This window comes from Tachyglossus aculeatus, chromosome 15 (genome assembly GCF_015852505.1).
Source record: "Tachyglossus aculeatus isolate mTacAcu1 chromosome 15, mTacAcu1.pri, whole genome shotgun sequence".
In the NCBI taxonomy this organism is placed as follows: Eukaryota; Metazoa; Chordata; class Mammalia; order Monotremata; family Tachyglossidae; genus Tachyglossus; species Tachyglossus aculeatus.
In genome coordinates, this window is record NC_052080.1 from 17,605,607 (window position 1) to 17,623,033 (window position 17,427).

The 17,427-nt window shown below is 55.1% G+C and overlaps 1 protein-coding gene across 3 annotated transcripts in view; it reads right to left on the reverse strand.

Annotated features, from left to right (window-relative positions):
* Positions 1-309: 309 nt before the first annotated feature.
* KIF19 (kinesin family member 19) overlaps positions 310-17,427 on the reverse strand; it is a 35,506-nt gene continuing 18,388 nt past the window's right edge. The window contains exons 6-21 of one of the 3 annotated variants that reach the window (XM_038757455.1): positions 16,620-16,756; positions 15,525-15,650; positions 12,761-12,955; positions 10,280-10,426; positions 9,210-9,332; positions 8,800-8,959; positions 7,852-8,026; positions 6,643-6,841; positions 5,975-6,245; positions 5,201-5,325; positions 4,747-4,901; positions 4,488-4,593; positions 3,778-3,862; positions 2,769-3,172; positions 1,636-1,795; positions 313-1,015 (exon numbers count right to left, since the gene is read on the reverse strand). In XM_038757455.1, coding sequence (XP_038613383.1) covers positions 891-1,015; positions 1,636-1,795; positions 2,769-3,172; positions 3,778-3,862; positions 4,488-4,593; positions 4,747-4,901; positions 5,201-5,325; positions 5,975-6,245; positions 6,643-6,841; positions 7,852-8,026; positions 8,800-8,959; positions 9,210-9,332; positions 10,280-10,426; positions 12,761-12,955; positions 15,525-15,650; positions 16,620-16,756 — 2,693 coding nt within the window. In that variant the 3' untranslated portion in view covers positions 313-890. Of the gene's footprint in view, positions 1,016-1,635; positions 1,796-2,768; positions 3,173-3,777; positions 3,863-4,487; positions 4,594-4,746; positions 4,902-5,200; positions 5,329-5,974; positions 6,246-6,642; positions 6,842-7,851; positions 8,027-8,799; positions 8,960-9,209; positions 9,333-10,279; positions 10,427-12,760; positions 12,956-15,524; positions 15,651-16,619; positions 16,757-17,427 lie in introns of all 3 variants that reach the window. The other 2 variants (XM_038757454.1, XM_038757456.1) reach the window with 2 other exon arrangements.

Here is a 17,427-nt window from a genome sequence, read left to right on the forward strand (position 1 = left end):
CCTGTCTCTTCGGCTCTCTGCTGGGGCCTTTCAGCCAAAGCTTCCGTCCCACCTGCCTGCTGGCTCCCAGGGGCGATTTAATAATGATAACAATAATAATAGTAGTATTTGTCATGCGCTTACTGTGCCTCAGGCACTGTACTAAGCACTGGGGTGGATACAAGCAGATCAGGTTGGACACAGGCCCTGTCCCAAGTGGGGCTCACAGTCTCAATCCCCATTTTACAGATGAGGAAACTGAGGCACAGAGAAGTGAAGTAACTTGCCCAAGTTCACCCAGCAGACAAGTGACAGAGCCGGGATAAGAACCCAGGACCTTCCGACTCCCAGGCCCATGTTCTAGCCACTATGCAAATGGGAATTCCTTATTAAAAAGTGGGAGGGACAAGGCCATCAGAGTGTTACAGAGCAAATCGACTCCCGTCACGTGTTGTGCCTGAGTGGGACCAAGTCGCCCCTCTCAACTTGGCCATCCTCTTGGCCCCCAGAGTGGTGCGGGCTCCTCTCACAAAGGCCACGAGGGACAGGACTTTTGGCCACTGAGTTCAATTCAGTATCATACAAAGCGGGGGCGGCGGTGGAAACTCCCCCTCCCTCAACCCTGCCCCCTGGGCCCCCCACACTCAGCCCCTGCTCCAAGAAGCCAGTCTGGAGGAGCCAGGTGGGAAGTGGCTGGTTTCCAGGGTGACCCTCCCCATTTCCCACGGCTCTCTGGTCTCCGGGGCCTCTGCAGGAGCAGGAAGACAGTGAAGGCTTCTCTAAGTCAGGGTTTCTTCTCGGGGTGCCTCCCCCCGGACCTCCTACCACTTTTCCCCGGGGACCCAACCTCCCTGCTCCCCACCAGCTTTCCAGATCTGGAGGGCCGGGGGAGCCACAGCCGGGGAAGATGCTCATCGGTTGTGTCGGAAGCGCCCATCTTTGCTGGGGGCAGAAGGTCCCGCTCCGTGGGGCAAGTGGGCGCCGCGGGTCACTGGCTGGGTGCTGCTGACTGCGGCTGCTGGGAAATCTCCGGACCCTGAAGAGGAAGATGGGGTAACCACCGGCTCGGTGAGTAGACTGCAGAGTCACAGCATCCTCCTGGTCCAGGAGGGGCTTGGGGAGCAGACGGACCCTGCTCCGGGGTCTGGGAGAAAGGCAAGCTGGCTGTCGGCAGGGAATGTCTCTGTTTATTGTTATATTGTCCTCTCCTAAGTGCTTAGTTATCTACTCACAGCAAGTGCTCAATAAATACCCCTGGGGTAGGGCTAGATTGAGGTTCAGATGGACCCTGGGCTGTGGAAGCCTGCTGCCCCCCACCAAGTTCAAAGCTTGCCTCTCTTCCAGAGTGAACTCGCCCCCATCCTGGGCAGCAGAGGTCAGAGGCCACAGGTGCCCCTCCTGCCCCCCAACCCTCCCCAACCACGACTTAGTGATTGAAGTAGCTCCTCCCCAATCCCCCCAATGATGGCAGGCAGGGTCCCCTAACTCTCCCTGGGGGGACACGGGCCAGAGCTCCTTGCTAACCCTGAGATCAGGGCACCAGCCCACCCGAGACTTATGTTCTCCAGGCTCACCATTTGAGGGTGGCATCACCCGGCCCAAAATCCAATGCCCAGACCTGGTCCCATCCCCATCCCTCCCCTGGATGACACTGACCTGTAGCCTGGCTCTGGGGGAGCCGGACTTTGGTCAGGGGCAAGGCGACCTTGCCCGGGGCTCGGGTGCTGGGGGCTGCCTGTCCGCCCCCTGACAGCATGGGGTCCGAGGAGCTATCCACGGGGTGGGAGCCCGGCGGCTGGTTCTTGGGGTGAGAGAGCTACATGGAGAGAAAGGAAATGCTGAGGGATGGGGTGCCCAAAGGTTGCTCCTTCCCCAGGGAGACAGAGCCAGTGGCCTTTGGCCACTCCACATTCAAAATGGCGGCTGTAGTGCCAACCCCAGAGTCTCAGCTTGGCTCTCAAGTGTGGGTGGATGGCAATGGTTGGGGTGGGGGGAGAAGCCCCTACTTTGACCTCTTGTGCACCCTCACCCTCTTCCTGGGGGCACCGAGGTATGGTGATGGGGAGGCCCTGGAGGGCAGAGTGCCCCCTCCCCACTCTCCCCTCGGCTTCAGATCCATTATCTGTTTTCCAAGACCCCCTCCCTCTTCTCTCCCAACCTCCACCCACCTTCCTCTCTTCCTGCCCCCGGCTTCTCCCCAGAAAGAGGAGAAGGGTTAGTGGAAAGAGCACAGGCCTGGGAGTCAGAGGACCTGGGTTCTAATCCTGACTCTTCCATTCATCTGCTGGGTGATCTTGGGTTAGTTGCTTTTGTTCTCTGGGCCTCAGTTTCCTCAAATGGAGATGAAATGCCTGTTGTCCCTCCCTGTTAGATTGTGGGCTCCACGTGGGACAGGGACTGTGCCTAATCTGATTCCCTTCAGAGAAGCAGCCTGGCCTAGCAGATAGAATAGGGGCCCGGGAGTCAGAAGGACCTGGGTTCTAATCCCAGCTCCTCGACTTATCTGCTGGGTGACCTTGGGCACTTCACTTCTCCGGGCCTCAGTTACCTCTTCTGTAAAATGGGGATAGAGACTGGGGACCCTATGTGGGATAGGGACTGTGTCCCATCCGATGATCTTGTTTTTTATCCCATCAATCAATCAATCAATCAATCATATCCCAGGGCTTAGTACGGTGCCTGGCACGTAGTAAGCACTTAACAAATGCTACAGTTGTTATTATTATTATGTTTACCCCAGGGCTTAGCTCAGTGCTGGACACGTATCTGTACTATCGTCGGTTACCCACCCGCACTCCCTGGCCGGTGACCTCAAAGGACCAGGACTTCCGCTTCCTCCTCTTGGCCTCCAGAGACTCCTCCCGCCGGTGGCCCAGGCCCTGGCCTCGGAGCCACGGGGCCCGGGCTGGGCCATCCCCGGGGCTGCTGGACAGGTTGTCCTCACTAGCCGCGTGTTGCAGGGCCGGGCTGGGGAGCCGCCGGCCGGCCGGGAGAGCTCCGGTACCCGGGGGGTCTTCTGCCTCGCTCAGGGAGTGCAGGGACAACGTGCTGCGCTCCGTCGGGGGGCGGGGAGGAATGAGGAGCTGCTGCTGCCGTGGCCGCTGCCGCCACCGCCCCGCACCCAGAGCCCGGGACCGCTGACGGGCCGCCTTGACCGCGATGTTCTTGGTGCCCGCCAGCACCTCCTCCCTCTCTGTGGGGGAAAGGGGCCGGACAGAGAGAGGCGTGGGATAGGGAGAGGAGGGGTCAGTTAGGGAGAAAGGGGATGGGAGAGAGGACCGGGAAGGGGGACAAAGCAAAAATCTAATGTCCACCCGGGACACCCATGATTCTTGTCCCGAGGCTGTCCCTCCTTGGATGTAGCAGCAATAGTAGTAGCTGTAGTAGGAGAGGCAGCGTTAATTGGGCGTCACTTGGGTGTAGGGCACTGTACTGGCCACTTAGAAAGTTCAGAATAATAATAATAATGACGGCATTTGTTAAGCACTTACTATGTGCAAAGCACTGTTCTAATAGCAAAGTGAAGCATCCCCTCCCTACAAAGACCTCTTCTCCAACGGAGGAGACAGATGCAGCCATATTGACGGTTCGAATGCGATGGTAAATCGGGGACCCGGCTCAATCATCGATGTGCCAGTCCTCTGAGCCTCAGTTTCCCCACTGATACTGTGGGGGAATGCCCAGTTGCCTGATGGACCTGGCTGGGTGTGTGGAGATGGATGAGACAGTGTGCTTGGGAACCCCTCAGAAGGAAGGGGCTGGTCACTGGCCAGCTGGCCGGGAGGGGAAACGACTTACCTTTCCAGGGTCGGGGGATCTCGGAGGTCTCGCTGCTGTCGGGGGAGGAGCAGCCTTGGTTACTCGGAGTATCGTGGGGAAGCCCCTAACCGAGGGGAGATGGCGAAAACAGAGGAGGAATTAAGGGAGAAGGGAGGGAAGATAGGGGGTTGCTTCAGTAATGAAGATAGTGGCATGTACTAGATGCTTACTATGGACCAAGCACTGTGCTGAACACTGGAATAGATGCAAGAACCCCATCCTGTATGGGGCTAAGGGGGAGGGAGAACAGGGAAAGAACCCCCATTTTGCAGATGAAGAAACTGAGCCACAGAATAGGACATTGACTTGTCTCAGGTCATACAGCAGACAAGTGGCAAAGCAGGTACTAGAACCCAGGTCCTGGGCTTTTTCCTCTAGGCCTGTGTCTCCTAACCCACTCCATTCATTCATTCATTCAGTTGTATTTAATAATAATGATGGTATTTGTTAAGTGCTTACTGTTCTAAGCATTGAGCGATTACTGTGGGCCCAGATCCAAGATCCCCTTGAGAAAGCTCCCCGCTACCCCGAGAAGGCTTCTGAGTTAGTGGCTACCACCCTAGAGACCCTGGCACCTGTGACTGGCCTGGGGGCTGACCATTAGTCCACCCTCCCGCCCCTCCCCCTAAACCCCCGGTTGCCAGCCAGCTCTTAGCGAGGCTTGATAATGCTGGGACCCCCAAACTCACCTCCTGGACCACCAGGCCGTTGATGCGGATCGGGGGCGGGGTCATCACCGCTGAGCTCTTGGTCTGCCAGGCCCGGGGGCTGGACTTGAACACTCGGGTTCCCTCGCTGAGGGGTGGGAGGGGCTGTCTGGGTGCCACGTTAGGCAGATGCCCCCCAGGGCCCCACCCCAAACCCATGAAAACCCGGTTCCTGCGTGGGCTCTCCCGATGCCCCACGAGCTCCCACGGTGCCCGGGGGTGACCCCGGCCCAGGCCTCACCTTTCGGCCTCTGGGCAGAGCGGTGGGAGGGTTTTCCCTGGACAGCTCGGAGGGGGACACTGCGGACACTGCGGGGTCTTGGCGCGCTCCTGGTCAGAGTCGGTGGGCAGGGTATTCTCCCCCGTGTCCCGGCCAGGCCTGGCCGGGGCACTGACCTGGGAGCAGAACCAGCAGAGGTGGGCCATTCCCTTATTCAATTCAATCACATTTATTGAGAGCTTACTGTGTGCACACAGAACTGTACTAAGCGCTTGGGAGAGTACCATAAACAGACACATTCCTGGCCCACAAGGAGCTCAAAGTCTAGAGACAAGCTCAGCAGGAGAAGATTCCCCGCTGAGGGTCTGGAGCCAACCTCCCTTCCCCATGACTCCCTGCTGCCCACCGGAACACCCACCTCCCAACCTTTAATGCCAGGAGTCTCCTGGTATCTCTGTCCCCGTCTCCCCCACACCTGCAGATTCTTGGCTGCCGCTTGGTCTGGGATGGTGGTGGGCTCCAGGCTGCGCTCTTCCTGCTGCTCCTTCAGATAGACCCCAAACAGCTCCTCCAGGGGCCCTGGAACCTTCAGCCTGTGGTCTGCTGGTGAGGAGACAACACAGAGGGCAAGAGGCAGCCTTGTGGTGAGAGAAAGACACACACAGAGATGTGGGGGGAGAGAGCAGCAGAGACAGGGGGAGAAAGAAAGGGGGAGAGAGTGTCAGCTGGGGGGGAGAGAGAGGGAGGAGCGAGAGGAGAGCTAGGAAAGGAGGGAAAGATGAAGGGCAGACAGAGAGAAGAGAGAGACACACAGAGAGAGAGAAAGATGGAAAGAGAGGAGAGGGAGAAGGAGAGAACAAGAGAGGGAGAGAGGGCAGAGAGAGGGAGGGAAAAAGGGAGAGAATGAGAGAGAGAGACAGGGAAAGATGGCAAGGGGGAGAGAGATGGGGTGAGAGGGAAAAATGGAGGGGGGGAGAGAGAGAGAAGGGGAAGCCTAACAGATCTATGGTGCCCCACTGATCTGTGGGATTGGAGATGGAGCCAGCTGGGGGTGAGGGTGGCAGAGTGTGAGGGGTGTAAGGCAAGGGCGGGACTGGGGCAGAGAGGGCAGATACAGTCTGGATGTGAAAGCAGGAGTTTTTGCCCAACTGGGATGAGCCCAGCCAGAGAAGGATCAAGGCCCTCAGGATACGGATGGGCCGGGAGCCCGGTGGCCCTGAGTTCTGGGGGTGTGGGGGGTGTCTCGCACCGTGGATGACCCGGCGCTGACCCCGGATGAGCCGGTCACAGAGGCGGCGGTGCCGGTCGAGGCGGGCTGGGTCGGCCCTGCGGGGGCCCAGGGTGGCAGGGCGAAGCAGGCTGTGCCCCTGGGCCTCGGTGTTCTCCACCTCCAGCTCGTGCAGGCGGCACAACAGGCTCAGGGCCTCCCGCTGCTCCTCCGAGCCCACGCGCTGGGCCAGGGCCTCCTCCAGCCCCCGCGCCCGCTGCCGGCATTCCCGGGTCACCCGCTGCAGCTCCACCTGAGGACCCGCCGCCTGTCAGCTTCAGCTCGCCACCCACAGCATCCCTTAGCCCCAAGCTCCACCCCCACTTGGCTCTGCCACCCCTTGCCTGGCTGAAATCCCACCCTCCCAGAGTGCCTCTGACCACACTCTGACCCCTGTGACCCCACACCCAGAACTCCCAGGCTCCCACACCCTCAGACCCAGTGATCCCAGACCCCATGACTCCCAGGCCCCAAGATCCTAGACCCAGCACCCCTAGACCCTGTGACCCCAGATCTAGCGCTCCCCGACCCCGTGACCCTCAGGGCCCCATATCTCCAGCTCCCCCCCCCCCCAAACCCCCCCCCCCCGACCCAACTCAATCCTAGCACACCCAGGCCACGTGACCCCCAGTCCTCCACGCCCCCCAGACCTTCTGGTTATGGAGCTTCTCCTGCTCTCCCACCATGGCGGCGATGGCCTCCCGCGCCGCGGCCACCTCTGGGGGCTCCAGGATGTCCGGCTGCTCATCACCAGTATCCGAGTCCTTCTCGCTGTCGTCCTTGCTGTTTGACTCCTTCCGCAGCTCCTCCTTCCACTTGAGGGTGCGGCGTGACTTCTCCTGCTCCCAGCTGCCCCGGGAGACAGGCCCAGAGGCTCAGGCCATGTGGACACAGAGTTTCCAACCGTGGGAACTTGGAGGTAGGGGCCATGGGGACACGGAGGCTCGGACCGTGGGAGTCACAGAGGCTTGGATCACAGGGATGCACGGGCTTGGACCACAGAAGCACAGAGGTTCAGACCATGGGGATACAGAGGTTTGGGCCTTGGGGGGGCCTCGGGCCATGGAGGAGCCAAAGACTTGGGCCATGGAGAACATGGAGGCTCACACCAAGGGGACACAGAGGTTCAGAACCAAGGGAAGCAGTGTGGCGCAGTGGATAGAGCACAGGCCTGGGAGTTAGAAGGTCATGGGTTCTATTCCCGGCTCCACCATGTGTCTGCTGTGTGACCTTGGGCAAGTCACTTCAATTCTCTAGGCCACAGTTCCCTCATCTGTAAAATGGGGATTGGGACTGTGAGCCCTACGTGGCACGGGGACTCTGTTCAACCCAACTTGATTGTATCTACCCCAGCGCTTAATGCAGTGTCTGGAACCAAGTAAGTGCCTAACAAATACCATAATTATTATTATTATTATTGTTAAGGGATACAGTGAGCTCACTGTTGGGTAGGGACTGTCTCTATATGTTGCCACCTTGTACTTCCCAAGCGCTTAGTACAGTGCTCTGCACACAGTAAGCACTCAATAAGTATGATTTAATGAATGAATACAGAATCTCTAGCCAGGGGGGACATGGACAGTCGGGCCATCAGGACACAGAGACCGAGGCCGCGGGAGAATCCGAGGTTCTGGCTCCAGGGAAACACAGAGCTTTTCGCTAATTGGGCCACTGAGATTCTGGCCATGGGGGTCACTGACCTCAGGGTTGGTGAGGGGCCAAGTTAGGTGCTGGGGAGGGCGGGAGGGGCTAGTGGTGAAGGGTGGGTGGTTAGGGGCCCTCGGTCAGCAGGGTCAGAGGCCTGCCCTAGAGGGGAGGGAGCCTGTGGGTCTGGGGTAGGAAGAAAGGGAGACACTTACTCGGCGATGGTCAGCAGATGGCGGGAGGTGTCCACCTGGAGGTCCACGGCCTGGTTCTTGAGGTCCAGCAGCCGGCGGCGCAGGTCCAACTGCTCCTGGAGAGCGCCGAGGAGCAGTGCCCGCATCTGTCCCTGCCCGTGCTGCCCACAGGGCATACTGTGCAGCTGGACCTCAGCTGCCATATTCGCAGGAGCCAGGAGTGGGGGAAAAGAGAGTGGAGTCGGTGTCAGGGAGTCTGAGAGAGGGGAGTCCCCAAACTATCCATCATTCATTCAATTGCATTTACTGAGCGCTTACTGTGTGCAGAGCACTGTACTAGGCACTTGGGAAAGTGCAGTCAGTCACCAACAGCTGAGAAACAGTATGGCCTTGTGGATGGACCACAGGCCTGGGAGTACGAGGACCTGGGTTCTAATCCTGACCCTGCCACGTGTTTGCTGTGTGACCTTGGACAAGTCACTTCACTTCTCGGTGCCTCAGTTCCCTGATCTTTCAAATCAATCAATCAATCAATCAATCGTATTTATTGAGCGCTTACTGTGTGCAGAGCACTGTACTAAGCGCTTGGGAAGTACAAGTTGGCAACATATAGAGATGGTCCCTACCAAACAGTGGGCTCACAGTCTAGAAGGGGGAGACAGAGAACAAAACAAATGGGGATTAGGACTGTGAGTCCCATGTAGGATATGGACTGTGTGCAACCTGATCAGCTTGTATCCACCCCAGCACTTAGTACAGTGGCTAGCACATAGGAAGCACTTAAGAAATACCATTTTAAAAAGACCAAAAAAATCCCAGCAGAATAGAGCCAGACCTGTCTTCTCCAAGGAGCCCAAGTCCTACCTCCCCATGGCCTCTCCCAGGTCTGAGTAAGAAGGCCGGGTTAAGGACCAGCCCACTGTCTTCCCCTCCCCTCCCAATGACTCTGGGCCCCCAAGAGCCCCCAACCTTGTATCTGGCGGATGTCTCCGGGCTCGGGCCGGGCCCGGCCCCGTCCACTCTGGCTGTCGATCTTGCCCTTGAGCCTCTGGATCTCGGCACGCAGGTCTGCGATGAGGCCAGTGTACTGGGCCACGTGGTAAGAGACGCTCAACAGGTTCTGGTTCACCTGAGGTGAGAATGGAGGGTGGGAATGGAGGGCGGAAACAGAGGGCAGAGGGCAAACAGCAAAGGGTAAAAGTGGTGGGCAGGGGAATGGAGGGCACAGAAGAAAGATGGAAGACAAAGGGTGCATGGAAGGGTGGGGGGCCTCAGCCCTGCAGAACCCCAAAGCAGGGCTCTACAAGGGTAGGGATTATGCCAGAGCGTAGCGGGAGGGAGTCAAGGGTCTAGGGGCGTGCTGGGTTTGCGTCTCTCACCCTGGTCTTGATGTTCTTGGCCCGGCCGGCATAGGTGAGGGTGTGGCGGGATTCTTCGAAGGCCCCGCTGGCCGGGCTGATGTGGGCAATCATGACCGTGCGGCTGTTCCCCCCTAAGGAGTCCTGGGAGGGGCGGAGGGGAGGCATGGGTGGGCCAGGACCCAGGGGTCTGACCCCACCCCATCCTCAGGGCCCACCCCACCTGCCTAACTAATGCTCAGAGTCCCAGACCGCTCCATTACTGGACCTCGGTTTCCCCACGGTAGGATAAGTGGAAGGAACACGGGGCTGGGAGTCGGAAGGCTTGGGTTCCAATCCCGGCTCGGCTGCTTGTCTGCTGTGGGACTTTGTCACTTCACTTCTCTGGGCCTCAGTTTGTTGAGCCATACAATGGGGATTTAAAACCTGCTCTCTCTCCCTCTTAGACGTTGAGCCTCATGAGAGACAGGGACTTTGTCCAACTTTAATCATCCTGTATCTACCCCCGTGCTTAGTTTAGTAAGAGCTTAACAAATATCATCAATGGTACTAAGCACTTGAAGGAGTACAACAGAGTGGGTAGACACATTCTCTGTGCACATACTTAAATATCACAATAATCAATCAATCATATTTATCAAGTGCTGACTGTATACAGAGCACTGTACCAAGCACTTGGGAAAGCACAATGCAACAATATAACAGAAACATTCCCTGCCGACAATGAAATTATTATTATTATTATTATTATTACTCCTCCTCCTGCCCCTGGCATCTGGTGGATGGACTGAGCTTTCTCTCTTTAGTTCTCTGGCTTTGCAAGCCCTTCTCTCCGTTTGGCCTCTATCCTACCCATCCCCCTCTGCTCCGTTCTTGGACTCCTCCTACATCCCAGGCCCATGATCCTCTCTGGGTTGGGCCCGGCTTCCCTCCCAGGGTCCCGAATCAGAGAATAGATCAGGCGATCAAACCCTTGGACATAAATACCATTCTCCTGGGGGCATCCCAGAGCACTTGGGCTAGCTGGGCTCTCCTTCTCCCCGCACCCCCACCATGCTGCCCCCATCCCAGGCTGGCGGCTTCTCCGTTACCTTGAGGAGGCGGGTCAGCTTGCTGTCTCGGTAGTTGACGTATTTGTTGCTCCCTTGGCCGCTCAGGGCATTGATGCAATTGCCCAGAGCCAGGAGGGAGCGGTTGATGTGGGCTCCCTCCTTCATCCGCTGCCCACGGTTCTGCGTCTGCCAGTGGGAGAGCCGGGATCGGGTGGGTAACCTCCCCCCGCCCATACGCCCATGACCCCCAAGTGGACTGACTCATGGATCAGCCCACCGGAATGACAAAATTTGGGTGGCTACGCTCTTCATGTCTGTGGTGGAATTAAATGCCAGTCTCTGTTGAGCTTGGGGAGACAGGGCCAGTGTGACCCTAGCACTGGGCCCATAAGGGAGCAAGGTGCCAGAGGTAGCCAGTCTCCCTGAGCTGGAGAAGGTGAGTGATACAGGATAAATGGCACCTCTTCTGGAAGCACAAATCAAGTCTTGGTTCTGCTTCCTTATGGGTGCTCATTGTGGGCAGCAAATGTGTCTGTTAACTGTTCCATTGTACTCTCCCAAGTGCTTAGTACAGGGCTTTGCACACGGTAAGTGCTCAATAAATATGACTGAATGAATTAATGGGGAGAGGATTAGCCCCTCTCTTTCACCTCCCTCCTTTTCCTGCTCTTGCCACTTCACCCCAACCTCCTCACCTGTTCACCACCCGTCTTGCCTTTTCAATCTCTCTCTCTCTCTGTCTCTCTCTGTCTCTCTGTCTCTGTCTCTCTCTCTCTCTCTTTCCTCTTTGCCCTTCCCCTAAACTGGAAGCTCATTATAGGCAGGGAACGTGTCTGCTAATTCTGTTGTATTATACTTTCCCAAGTGCTTACTACTGTGCAGGGAATGCATCTGCTAATTCTGTTGTATTATACTTTCCCAAGTGCTTACTACGGCGCTCTGCACATAATAAGCATTCAATAAATACCACTGACTGATGGATTGGTTGAGTGGTTGGTGAGAAGGGCTTGCAAAGCCAGAGAGCTAAAGACAATGCAGTTTGGAAGCAAAGACTGAGTCCCAGTGTGGTGAGGAACAATGGAAGAGCCCAGGGCTGGGAGTCAGAAGACTTGGGTTCTGGCCTTGGCTCCATCACTTGCCTGCTGTGTGACCTTGACCAAGTCACTAAACTTTTGGGCCTCAGTTTCTGAAAATGGAGATGCAGTGCCTGTTCTCCCTCCCCATTAAGCTGTGAGCCCTCCTGGGGACAGGGACATATAATAATAATAATGATGATGATGGTATTTATTAAGCACTTGCTATGTGCAAAGCACTGTTCTAAGCATTGGGGAGGTTACAAGGTGATCAGGTTGTCCCATGGGGGGCTCACAGTTTTAATCCCCATTTCAGAGATGAGGTAACTGAGGCACAGAGAAATTAAGTGACTTGCCCAAAGTCACACAGCTAACAATTGGCAGAGCCGGGATTTGAACCCATGACCTCTGACTCCAAAGCCCATGCTCTTTCCACTGAGCAACGCTGCTTCTCTGTCTGATCTGATTGCACTGCATCTTCACCAGGGCTTGGCACATAGTAAACCCTTAAAAATATGACAGCTTTTATTGTTGTCTCCTCCTGGCACTTTTCCTCTATTTATTTTGCTCTTCATTTTGGATTCTTGTATTATTTTAACTCTCCCATTATCTCCAATTTATGCATCTCTTCTATGTGTCTGTCCTTCCCATGAGATTGTGTGTCTGAAGGGAACAGTGATGGTGTCTAAATTGTTTATCTTGTGTTCATGCCAGCACAGCCCAGGGCTTAATCAAGACTGTAAGTAAGTGAATGGCCAGACTATTAGTGGCTAATGAATGCTTAGCGGAAAGAGCCTGGGCCTGGGAGTTAGAGGACCTGCATTCTAAACCCAGCTCATTCATTTTTCTGCTTTATGGATTGTTTCTAATCTGACTGTTTTTTGTATTTGCTTTGGCACCAACTGGGAGACAACCCTAGAGAAAGGATGAATCCTCAAGCCACTCCCGGTCCCCTTACCCACACCCTCCTCTTCTCTTTTTATGGTACTCATTAAGTGTCTACTATGTGACCAGCACTGTACTAAGCACTGGGGTAGATATAAGCTAATCATGTTGGACCCAGTTCAAGTCCCACATGGGGCTCACATTCTTCATTCCCATTTTGCAGATGAGGGAACTGAGGCAAGGAGAAGTGAAGTGATGGGCCCAAAGTCACAGAGCGGACAAATGGCGGAGCCAGGATTAGAACTCAGATCCTTCTGATTCCCAAGCCCGGGCTCTTTCCATTAGGCCATGCTGCTTCTCAGGTGTGGGATGACCAGTCAGAGTTAGCCAGATTGATCAATATCAGTTGGCCCAGGGGTGTGCACCTTTTCCCCCACCCCCAGGCCCCTAGCCCCCTACACTCCATCCATCTCCTCTCATCTGGGTTGCCTGCTCCAAGCCGGCGAGGTCAATCATAAAGAGCCAGTTCCCCAACTCCCCGCCACCCCCAGCCCCCCATTACCTGGGAGGCCCTCTCGGATCCGGCGAGGTCGATCATGAAGAGCCGGCCCCTGCGCACCTCGTGCAGGACGCCTTGGCCCCGGCTCTTGCGCTTCACAGTGACCTGCAGGACCGCGTGGGAGCGCGATGACGTCTGGTTGGCAGCCGTGGGCTCCTGGGTTCTCTGCTTATTGCCCTTCAGCAGCAGCTGCATGGTCTGGGCAGGGGCGACAAAATACTCAGCCAGGACTGGCCACAATCCAAAGCTAAGCGCTTTCTGGGGGGGCAGGCACTATATCCTAAGCACTAGGGTTGATAGTCAATCATATTTATTGAGCACTTATTGTGTACGGAGCACTGCACTAAGCTTGGGAGAGTACAACATAACAGTAAACAGACATATTTCCTGTCCAAAATGAGCTTACAGTTTAGAGGGGGAGACAGATGTTAAGATAAAGAAATAAATTACACTTATGGGCATAAGTGCTGTAGGTGTGGCGGAGAGGATGAATAAAAGAAGCAAGTCAGGGTGATGTAGAAGGGAATGGGAAAAGAGGACTGTATGGCTTGCGGAAGGCCCCAAGGAGGAGATACAAAATAATCGGGGGGGTCTTCTGTTCTTTGGCCAAGTCCAGAATGTGGGGATGGAGCAGGGGATCTAGTCTGTAGTTTAGACTTGTCACAGAGGTCACCCCAGAATTCAGCCTTGTTATTCAGGGGCACGCACCCTTGCTCAACTCTTGGGTCAGTTTGAAGCTACAGTAGAGCCCGGTTATGTTAATGTCTGTCTCCCCCTCTAGACTTTAAGCTCATTGTAGGCAGGGAATGTTGTCTGTTTATTGTTCTGTTGTACTCTCTCAGGTGTCTTAGTACAGTGCTTTGCACACAGTAAGAGCTCAATAAATATGATAGAATGAATGAATGAAACAGGTCAGGCCTGACCCCTGTCCCACACACGGCTCACAGTCTAAGCCGGAGGGACGATGGACATTTCGTCCCCATTTTAAAGATGAGGAAACTGAGGGCCATAGGGGTTAAGTGTCTTGCCCAAGTGGTGGAACTGGGATTAGAGCCTAGGTCATGCTGCTTCTCATATGCTCTAGGCTGTAAGCACATTGTGGGCAGGGATGGTGTCTGCTAATTCTGTTGTACTGAATTCTGTTGTACTGTTGTACTGAATTAAGAGAAGCAGTGTGGCTCAGTGGAAAAGAGCCCAGGCTTTGGAGTCAGAGGTCATGGGTTCAAATCCCGGCTCCACCAATTGTCAGCTGTGTGACTTCAGGCAAGTCACTTAACTTCTCTGGGCCTCAGTTCCCTCATCTGTAAAATGGGAATGAAGACTGTGAGCCCTCCGTGGGACAACCTGATCACCTTGTAACCCCCCCAGCGCTTAGAACAGTGCTTTGCACATAGTAAGTGCTTAATAAATGCCATCATTATTATTATTATTGTACTGTACTCTCCCAAGCACTTAGTGCAGTACTCTGCACATAGTAAGCACTCAATTCAGCACTTAGAACAGTGCTTTGCACATAGTAAGTGCTTAATAAATGCCATCATTATTATTAGTAGTAGTAGTCTGGCCTAGTGGAAAGAACATGGGCCTGGGAATCAGAGGACCTGAGTTCTAATCCCAGCTCTCCCAATGGCTTGCCACATTATCTTGGGTAGGTCACCTAACTTCTCTGTGCCTCAGTTTCCTCAAATGTAAAATGGGGATCAAATCCTACTCCCTCCTATTTAGACTGTGAGCCCCATGTGGGACAGGGACTGTCCCCCAAGTGATAAACTTGTATCTACTCCAGTAGTTATAACAGTGCTTGACACCTAGTAGGTGCTTAATGAATGAATAAATAAATACCATTGATTGATTGACATGCTTGGGATGTTGAGTGGATGCCCTAATGAGCTCTGGGGTACAAAGGGGATTCCCTCCTGAAAAGTTTACACCTTCCAGAGCTCAAGGGGTGAAGGTGGAGGGAGGGGATTGGGCACCCCCAGGGTCAAAGTCAGGATCTCTTGGCATCGAGCCCAGTTCAGACCCTCTAGAGGACCCCCTGCTTTAGTGGAGGGTGGGAGGAGCTGGGAAAGGACCCAATTTCTCTCAGAGAAAAAAAGGAGCTGGGAAACAGCGTGGTCTAACAGAGCACAGATCTGGGAGCCAGAAGGATCTGAGTTCTCATCCCGGCTCCACCACTTGTCAGCTGTGTGACTGAGGACAAATCACTTCACTTCTCTGCACCTCGGTTACCTCGTCTGTGAAATGGGGATTAAGAGTGAGAGCCCCATGTGGGACAGGGACTGGGTCCAACCTGATTAGCTTGTATCTATCCCAGCTCTTAGTACAGAGCCTGGCGCTTAACAAATACCATTAAAAAATAAAAGAGACAGGATGGGGAAGGAAAGGTCAACAGAATTGTGATTGTTTATTCTGGGAAAATTGAAGACTGAGAGGAGTTTGAGAGAATAACCTTCTAGAGGAAAAAAACCCAGATCCTGGTAGTCAGCTTGTAGGTTGGGCTTGTCATTGCCTCCCAACTGATCTTAAGCACATCGTTTAGCCTCTCAGAGTCTCAGGTTCTTTTCTGTATAATGGGGAGGCTAACTCCTGTTCCTGATTAAGGAGATTAACATGCTGGAGGATAAAGCTGACTGCCTCTCTGTGCTCTCCTTCTTGCTGCAGTGCTCCTGGAGTACAGCTCCCCCCCTCAGCCCTCCAGTTCCGGAGCCTCAGTGGCCCCTGGCCCAAGCACATCCCATCGTTTGAAGGACTCCAGGAGACCGACCTCCTTGGCATTGACGGTGGACACCTCGGTGATCCCAGCCACCTGGATGCCGCCTTTGGCATCCTCACGCAGATCCAGGTATCCAGAGGAGGGGTTCAGCAGGTCCTGGATTACCTCATTGTAGATCTGGCGGAGGAGGAGGGAAGGGATGGAGCGGGGAGGCAGGTGGACCCGGCAGACAACCCCCGGCCCGCCCCTAAGGGAGTCAGCCACGGGCACGTGAAGGAAACAACACGTCATAGGCTGGTGATCCTGGGCAAGCAAGGGTGGGTGGCAGTCAGGGCTTGGACTGGAGAAGTGATCGGAAGGCCTGGGGCATTCATTTCATTCATTCCATCGTATTTATTGAGCGCTTATTGTGTGCAGAGCACTGAACTAAGCACTTGGGAGAGTACAACAGAACAATAAACAGGCACATTCCCTGCCCACAGTGAGCTTACAGGCTAGAGGGGGAGAGAGACACGAATATAAATAAATAAATGACAGATATGGACATAAGTGTTGTGGGGCTGGGAGGGGGGATGAATAAAGGGAGCAAGTCAGGGTGATGCAGAAGAGAATGGAAGAAGTGGAAAGGGGGCCTTAGGGAAGGCCTCTCGGAGGAGATGGGCCTTCAATAAGGCTTTGAAGGCAGGGAGAGGAACTGTCTGTTGGATTCGAAGAAGGAGGGCATTCCAGGCCAGAGGCACCGGGGTGGGGCGGTTGCCACCGTTGACCTGTTTCCAGGCCTCCCTGCGAGGCTCACCCTGGGCACACTAGCCCGGGCAGGCAGATGGCAGCCCGTCACCAGCCCCTCCTGCCCAGTCGCCAGGGAGATTGTCAGCTTGGGGAGGCACTGAGATAACTTGGGACACTGGGCAGGGGAATGAACAAATGCCGGGGTGGGAAAAGAAACCACAAACAGGAAGTCGACTGAGCCCTTCCTTCTGGTCTCCCCTAGTCCTTCCCCATGCCCGCCCGCCACCCTCCCCACCCCCCGCCCCCGCCATCTCTTCCCATAGTACAATGCCTGGCACAGAGTAAGCATTTAATACCATTAAAAAAAAAAAAATGAAGGGAGGACGGGGTTCAAGGAGGGCACGAGCAAGGACTCACCTCGAGGTAGGACATGGACACCTCATAGTCCAGATGGTCGCTGGTCTCCTCGATGGCGTGGAAGAGGTCGTTGAGGGTGCGCACATAGATGCCAGGCTCCTGGTCAGTGCCCAGCATGGTGTACGTCTTCCCGCAGCCTGAGGGAGAGGAGGAGGGGGTTGGGACGGGAGCAGGGCCTGGGCCCAGGGCCGGGGATGCGCTTCGTCTGGTGCTAGCTGCCCCTGCCCCAACATCTCTCCTGGGGTTGAGAGCCCTCCTCTCCTCGGGCTAACCATGGGGTAGGGGGCACTGAGGGGCTCCCTTTCCTCTGGCCCAATCCTTATGGGTGGCAGAGAGGCCCCTGAGATGGGCAGAGAAGTTGCCCAATCCCCCCTGATCAGAGGAAGGTCCTGATCAGAGGGGATTGGGCAACTTCTCTCCCTGCCCTTGCCAGGCTAGGGAGAGTTACCTCTCTCTTTTTCCCTGCCTCTCTCCCTCTCTCTGTCTCCCTCTCCCTCTCTGTCTCTCTCCCCTTTTTTTAAAAATGGTATTTGTGAAGTACTTACTATGTGTCAAGCAGTGGTGTAGACACAGGCTAATCAGGTTGGACACAGTCCATGAGCTACATGGGGCTTTCAATCCTAATCCCCGTTTTACAGATGAAGGAATTGACACAGAGATGTTAACTAATTTGCCCAAGGTCACACAGCAGACAAGTGATGGAGCTGGGATCGGTCCTTCTGACTCCCAGGCCCATGCTCTATCCACTAGGCAATATTGCTTCTCCCTCTCTCCGTTTCTCTCTTCCTCTCTCTCTTCTCTTTATCTC